The 8,114-nt window shown below is 31.0% G+C and overlaps 1 protein-coding gene across 1 annotated transcript; it reads left to right on the top strand.

Moving 5' to 3' along the window:
• Positions 1–813: 813 nt before the first annotated feature.
• LOC106477205 (protein disulfide-isomerase A3-like) lies at positions 814–6,799 on the top strand (the record flags this gene model as incomplete). Its single annotated transcript, XM_013937796.2, has 6 exons — positions 814–999; positions 2,071–2,263; positions 3,157–3,388; positions 5,432–5,511; positions 6,102–6,159; positions 6,421–6,799. Coding segments are annotated over 6 exons (854 nt in total), but the record flags the coding sequence as incomplete, so codon positions are not given.
• Between the last annotated feature and the right edge of the window lie 1,315 nt (positions 6,800–8,114).

The following is an 8,114-nucleotide window of genomic DNA, read 5'->3' as shown; positions in this document are numbered from 1 at the left end:
ATATATATATATATATATATATATGTGTGTGTGTGTGTGTTAATATTCTGTGTCATGTTTTTTTTTTTCTTCCAAATATTTTTGAATATTAAAACTCATTTTAAGTTTATGTATCAATATTTTATTTTAATTATTTCACAAAAGTTAAAGAATGCTCAATTTGAGCAAAAAATGGTGTATCTGGACCCATGACCAACAAAGTCTACATTTAGTGTGGGTGCGTCATGCAGCTCAAATGGGGATTACAAAATGTCACTGAAACGATCTTGCTAGCCACAATTATAGTAATCATCTGTACTTAAAATTGTTCAGAGTATGCTTTAAAACAAAACCTCTCTGAATTAATTTCAAGCGTATAGCACTGAACTTGCTACTTATTTCAGTGGTCTGTTTTTCACAGATTGTATAAATATTCTTGGTTTGTAAAAAACAATATGAAGTATTTTTAGTAATAAATTTACCTTGTTCCAATGCCTGCATTTTTTGATACTTATTTTATCTATGATAGTGTTAACTAAACATGGAACTTAGAAGCATACTAATTTATATTTTAATTGGCTACTTGGAAAATGGGAGACAAATTTGGTGTGAAACTGGACATTTTTTTCTTATCTTGGAACTTTAGAAAACCTTAGTTATAGCTTCATTCAGTTTGCCATAATAGTTGTTTTAATATGGAATATGTGACTTTTAAATATCTATTGTTGAAGTTAAGAGAATCTTGACTAGTGCTAGAATGATGAGCACTGACTCATCTTGTGGTGGAGAATAAAGTGACCCGTATATTTGTTTTCGTATAACTTTAGTGAATAGAATTTGATGGTATTATACATTATTATTGCAATTATTTTCTCAAAATTTATTTTTGTATTTTTTTTTCTCTCTCATGCATCTGCAGTCACGGTCTTGCTGGTCACAGGACACAAGAAAACTTTCTACAGTTTAAATCACCTCTAGTTGTGGCTTATTTCAATGTTGACTATGACAAAAATACGAAAGGTTTGTTTTCATTAACTATTTTGGGAAAAATCTGTACTATTTTATCTTGATGTTGGTAATGTATTTTCATTTAAGTCAGTTACATCTCTCATGAAGGTAAATTGAACTCACTCCTAGCTTATCTGTAGTGAAATACGTTTTAATTAAGGTATTTTAGTGTTGCCCGGTGGTTAGAATTTGTTGTAAAATATCACTACAACTAATATATGAATAACTCGGTTAGCATTCAGCAAAGAGCAGTTGTCAAAGTAAATAGCTCACCAAAATAAACAGAGGAACCAGTGGAGTAAATGTTACCTAACACACAAACACAAAACCGTGATGAAGAAGGATGATTTATTGTGAAGTGCAGGAAATCTTGGACAATGATGGAAGAAAGAAGGCTTTACAACAAACAGGTCTCAGAAAGAAAATAACACTAAGTTTTGGACAATATAATTATGGTTTTTAGCTGTCTGGAATTTGTACAAAGAAAAAAAATTTGACATCAGTAACTTTAAAAAATAAATAAATAAAAATCACTAAAAAGATTATCAATAAACGTACATAATGCTGTTTTTGACAAGCTTTTGCCCGCAGAGATGGGAACTGTAAATATTTCTACCTCCAAATAAAAATTACTTTCATGGTCAGTAATTTGGATTTGTTAAAATTATTTCGTCCAAAAACATTTTGTTGCAATTTATATTAAAACAAAATTCAAAAACTGAATATTTCAGCATATTAATCTTGTTACGAAGATATTAGTTTTTGAGAAACTGTGTCTTTGTATAAAAAATATGTGATATATCAAAGATCTGGAAGAGGTTAGATAATAAAAATGTAATGTTTTTGGGCTTGTCACAACAAACATAAAACCATAAAAGATCAGATATAATACAAACAGCTAAAATAGAAAGAGTATTTAACAGTAATTATTGTTTGACACCCACATTATATGATCTTTATAAATGGAAATATTAAAGGTTTATTCTTTGAAAAGTATATTTTGAGCATATAACAAAAATTAAAGTATGTGGACAGTGATTTATTTAGATATTAAACAAGCTTTTTTATTTTAACCGTTTTAAGGTACAAATTACTGGCGTAACCGGATTATGAAGGTAGCCGAGAAGTTTAAGAATAAGTTGAACTTTGCTGTGAGTAGCAAGAATGAGTTTGCTGGCGAGATGAGCGAGTTTGATCTCACTGCTAAGGATGATAAACCAGTGTTTGGAGCAAGGGATGAGAAGGGCCAAAAATTCCGTATGGAAGATGAGTACAGGTAACTTTGGAATGAAAGTGAGAAATTTATTACAGGCACGATCTGAATCTGTGGCCTTGCTAACCAGGCAGATTGTTTTATCCTGGTACACTTCAACATCTCAGATGTTGCATGTTTAATTTTATTTATTTAAGATGGAAATTTGCACAACGTAATGTATGCCAATCAGCTTGTAAAGCTTAAAATATTGTTATTGGCATAAACTGATTCTGAGCTTTAAAATATAATTAATTTCTATAGTAAAAGGACTATTAAGTATTTTACAAACCATTAACAAAATATTGGATTTCTGTAGTTTTTCTTTAAAAATTTACAAAATAGTTATTTCTAGTCATTTAAACAAAATTACAAGGTTAAAGTAAAAAAAAATTACCTCTCACCTTCTTAATAATGCTTGTTTGGTAACTAGCCAAAGACCAACAAAAAAGTCATCTTTAATAGATTTTAACAAATAGCTTCTCAGCTTCTTACAATGATCACAATTATACAGAACTTAAGTTGTGCTGTGAACACTATATATTTTCTGGAAAAATGAAAGTCCTTGATACTTGAAGTCTTTGATTTTGAGGTTAAAAATAAATAAAAAATACATGATATCATAATGTTGTAGGTTAGGCCCAACTTTTGCAAATGAAGTAATGACATAATATATTTTTAAAACCTATTTGCATGATACAAATTCCTTTATAAATATTAACGGTAAAAGGGAAATTTAGTTTTTATTGTGGAAACTAGATAATTTGGTTGAATATTTCTGATAATGTACAGAAGAACACTGTCAAGTGGGGTAGTGTAGAATGTTTTTAATCAAGTCGTAGATCACATATTTGTTGTTTATATATGTGTTGGTACGGAGGTGTGGTTGGGTTCTTTAAAGTAAATTTTATATGCAGCCCAGAAAACCTTGAAAAGTTTCTACAAAACCTAATTGATGGAAACCTGAAGCCGCACACAAAGTCCGAGCCAATTCCAGAATCTAATGATGGGCCTGTAAAGGTTGCCGTGGGAGAAAACTTCAATGAGTTGGTAGTAGAAAATGATAAGGATATACTAGTTGAGTTTTATGCACCATGGTGTGGACACTGCAAGAAATTAGCTCCTACATATGAAGAGCTAGGAAAAGAGGTATAGCTAAAGCTCTTGGATGTTTAGTTATAGATATAGCTAAAGTTCTCAGTTGTTTAGTTGGAGGTGTGGTCAAAGTTCTTGATTGTTTAGTTGTAGCTGTAGTCTGAGCTCCTCGATGTTTATTTTGAGATATAGTTTAAGTTCTTGGATGTTTAGTTGGAGGTGTGGTCAGAGCTCTTGAGTGTTTAGTTGGAGGTGTGGTCAGAGCTCTTGAGTGTTTAGTTGGAGGTGTGGTCAGAGCTCTTGAGTGTTTAGTTGGAGGTGTGGTCAGAGCTCTTGAGTGTTTAGTTGGAGGTGTAGTCAGAGCTCTTGAGTGTTTAGTTGGAGGTGTAGTCAGAGCTCTTGAGTGTTAATTTGCAGTTTTCAAGTTGCATAAATTAAATTTTAAGTTGTAAACAAATTTGTTGTTGCAACAGCTTATGTTAATCTTTTACTACCCCATTAGGAGTGAAAGTCAATTTAGGCTTCAGTAAAAGTAATTTTGGAGTTCAAATAAATTAGTCATTCAACAAAAAATATTATATTATTTAAGACAGAAAAATGAATGATAAAAAAATGCTTTTCAAGACAAAATTGGTAAATTTAATTTATAAATATGTGTATAATTGGCATAATTAGATCCTTGATGTAATTAGTAGTATTGAGTACTAAGATACTTCTGTGAAATTACTTCAAATGAACTAGACGTTGTTGTACCCACCACAGATCTTAGTTGTACGTAATCCTTTAACCAGGTGCTTAATAGTTTGTAGTGGTCAGTTACCCGATGAGTAAACTGTTCTGTAACGTCAACTAATTACCTGACCATTTATGTTGAGCAACCAAAACTGTTATCACATTATCTTGAAAGCTCTGGGGTTTCTCAGGCTTATTGTTTTTTTTAGTTTTATAGATACTTTACTAAAGCAATTAACATGTTTCAAAACAAGAGAAAATGTGTAAACCATTTAGGTTAGCAACAAGTTCTGACTTTAGACTTCAACAGTTGTACTATTGTACCAATCCTCAAGTTACTGTGTCTGTATATTAACTTCCAATCAGAGCAAGATAGTTATCGAGATCAAAACTAAAAGGTCAACCTGGAAATCAGTATAGCTAATTTAATATATTTTTCTTACATTATACTTGTAAAGATTAGAATGCATTTAATCAATTAGGGATTCCTACTTGAAATGCTATTTTCAGCTGTAACCCAATATTTTGCAAGGTTTGGCCAGCTTGGGATATTTGTATTAGTGTAAAGATTACAACCTATACTGTCAATGATAATGTCAATAAAGGGGGTTATTAATTTCATCACATTAAGTTATAACTTTGTGTAAGAAGCTAACAGTCATAGATGCCCAAACAATTCAATATATATACTTTAGTAAAAATGTTTTATATACAGCTAATAAAGTTGTAGATGCCAAAACAATTCGATATATATACTTTAGTAAAAATGTTTTATATACAGCTAATAAAGTTGTAGATGCCAAAACAATTTGATATATATACTTTAGTAAAAAATGTTTTATATACAGCTAATAAAGTTGTAGATGCCAAAACAATTTGATACTTATAGTTTAGTAAAAAATGTTTTATAAATTAATGGAGCTGTGTGGATAAGATCACATGTTTGTTTTTGATTTTTAAACAAATCTGAACTCTGATATTCTACAACTTTAAGACTTGTTTATGCCACCTGAAGATTTCTAATAACCTTGTGAAAGTTTTTGATGAAACAAAGCTATTTAGCTGTCTTATAATCCAGTCCAACTAAAGATGACATCAGATTAGTCTAAATACTCGGGAACTGTACCAAGTCTTGTTTGTAAAGTGTGTTCAATAATTCAGTTGTGGTGAAGCTTTAAAACACATCAGCAACAGCTATTTGACTTGTTGCATTAATTTAGAATGCACTGAAAACAGTTGAGTAAATTCTAGCTAATGAAATGAAGTTATATTAATGTTTTTAGAACATAGAAATTGTAGTAAAATTATTTGTTGCTTTGGAAAAAAAATTATTCTGTGGCAATATCAAACTTTTCAATTTAACAGTTACAAAATGAAGATGGGGTGGAAATTGTAAAAATGGATGCTACAGCCAATGATGTTCCTCCAAGTTTTGAAGTACAAGGGTAAGTTTATTATTAATTTTTATTTAACTTTCATACCCTGAAGACACTACAGTCAGATCTTAGTCTCACCAGTTTCTATTAAGAAAATAAAAACTCCATTTTTGCAATAAGCCAAACTCCAAAGATGATTTTAAAAAACTAATAGTTTTATAATTGATTTATTCAGAGTATTCATGATGAACAAAGGTAAAATGTGCAGAAACAGCCTAGTTCTGAGTGACACTTGTAGAGAAAGTCTTGGAGGATTAATTTATAAAAGTGTCTTGGGAAGAAAGGACATTGAAACCCTGAAGCCTAAAGATGGAAGGCTTTTGAAATGTTTTCTTATCAACTTGAGCTATTGTTATAGATTAATTATCCAAGGTTTTCTTTACAAGTACCATTTCTGCCCTGTTCAATTAATGCACTTGGTGTATGGGATCTTTAAAGTAAGGTTTTTCTTAAATAATAAAGGGTTATGAATCAGAATAGCCAGTACATACACAATAACTACAGTCTGTAGAAGACAACTGGAATAAGTAGGTTTTTTTTACCCTTTGCCAGCCTGATAAAGCTTTAGCTTAGAGTTTTCAAACTTTTTAATTTTTCAGATTTCCAACATTGTACTGGGTGCCAAAAAATCAAAAGGACAAGCCTAGAAAATATGAGGTAACTTTGTACCTAATGTTAATCATCCACTGTGAATAACTGATTTAAACTCTAAGATTTTCAAATTTAACGGTACTCTATTCCCTTCGTTCTAATTCAAGTACTACTGATTACAATATTAACAAATCTGAAGAAAAACAACAACTAAACTAAAACAATTGTTCCCATATTTTCAAAAACAATAAAAACTAGACCTAAAAAAATGTAAAGATGATGAAATGAAAGAAATACTTGAATAACGAGTAATGTTTTGTTTTACAGGGTGGCCGTGAATTAGAGGACTTCATTAAATACATTTCTAAACATGCTACTGATGAGCTGAAAGGATGGGACAGGAAGGGGAACAAGAGGAAAACTGAGCTTTAAACCTTTGTTGAGTTAGCTGTTTGAACAAGAAATCATTGTTTGTTCCATATAGTTGGTTTCATCTTCATTCCTTGGTGAACACATACACACACCTTTGACATCATTCTTACTTTCTTGTTTTGGTAAAATAATATTGACTGCAGTGATGCACTAACTTGTCTATTCAGACTTTCTGATTTGGGGGGGCCAGTCTAGTAATCAGGCTTGTGTAAAATTGTTTGTTAATTACTTGTCTTTAAAGTTTTTTCAAATAAAAAAAAGTCTCACAATTTTATGTGTATGTACTAAATCTTTGTTGTCTATTAACATGTTGTAAAGGAAATAATTTCCCTTTACAGATATTGCCAGTTACTTAATCTTACTGTATTTTATGATTTGTGTAATCTTCTAACATAAACAGAAGAGGTACTCGTGAAACAAAATCCTTTCTCTCTACAAAATATGATGTAAAAAAATTCAATTCTTCAAAATTTATGTAAAACAGGAGTGTCTGAAGAATTGTGTAGTCACACGTGTGTGCATGCCTGCATGGTTACTTCACTTTGTTCGGTAGAGTTAATGAAGTATTGTGTACCAACACACACATACCACTTTATTTTCTCAGGGGTTACTGAAACATTTCTTACACACACAGTAACTTCAGTTTCTGTTCTCTAGTTGAGTTATTTCACATTTTCGATACACACGGGCTTCTCTAGTTGAGTTATTTCACATTTTCGATACACACGGGCTTCTCTAGTTGAGTTATTTCACATTTTCGATACACACGGGCTTCTCTAGTTGAGTTATTTCACATTTTTGATACACACAGGCTTCTCTAGTTGAGTTATTTCACATTTTCGATACACACGGGCTTCTCTAGTTGAGTTATTTCACATTTTCGATACACGTGGGCTTCTCTAGTTGAGTTGTTTCACATTTTCGATACACATGGGCTTCTCTAGTTGAGTTATTCCACATTTTCGATACACGTGGGCATTCCACAGTTTTTGTTTTCTTGAAACCTTTCAGTTTTATTCTACTTTACTGACAAGAAATTTCAATGATTACTAATATATTGAATGTACAAGTACAATAGGGCTGAATTTTGAACATTTCAGGACAGTGGTTTTTTACTAGTCATCAGTTTAGTGCTATCTATTGACAAAATCTAGTTATTTGGTTTTAAGCCAAAATTTTTGAAATATCAACAGGTACTTCACTTTAGGTCAGTGTTTCATACTTTAAAAGCCATTGTATTTTGAAACGTGTGCAACCACAAATTAGTTTTGTTACAAAGTTGTCCAAAATGGAACATTACTTTGTGCAAGACATTGAACCATTCAGATACACCCATACATTAGTCGTTTAAGGTTATTTGGTGTAAACTTTCGTTCCTTTATATTTGTTTACTATTAAATTTTCAATCTGAATTCAAACAAAGACAGTCATAAAATATGTATATATATTTTTTCTTTTATTGGCTTATTAATGACTGTGAATTGTGATAGACTAAAAATAAAACCAGAACAAAAATGCATTTTTAAGGCAAAAATAAAACCCCAAAAAAACGTTATTCAACACAGTAGGGCATTAGTATTTCAAGGAAA

This window comes from Limulus polyphemus, unplaced genomic scaffold, assembly GCF_000517525.1.
Source record: "Limulus polyphemus unplaced genomic scaffold, Limulus_polyphemus-2.1.2 Scaffold13376, whole genome shotgun sequence".
NCBI lineage: Eukaryota > Metazoa > Arthropoda > Merostomata > Xiphosura > Limulidae > Limulus > Limulus polyphemus.
This window is presented reverse-complemented; position numbering and strand designations above follow the sequence as displayed.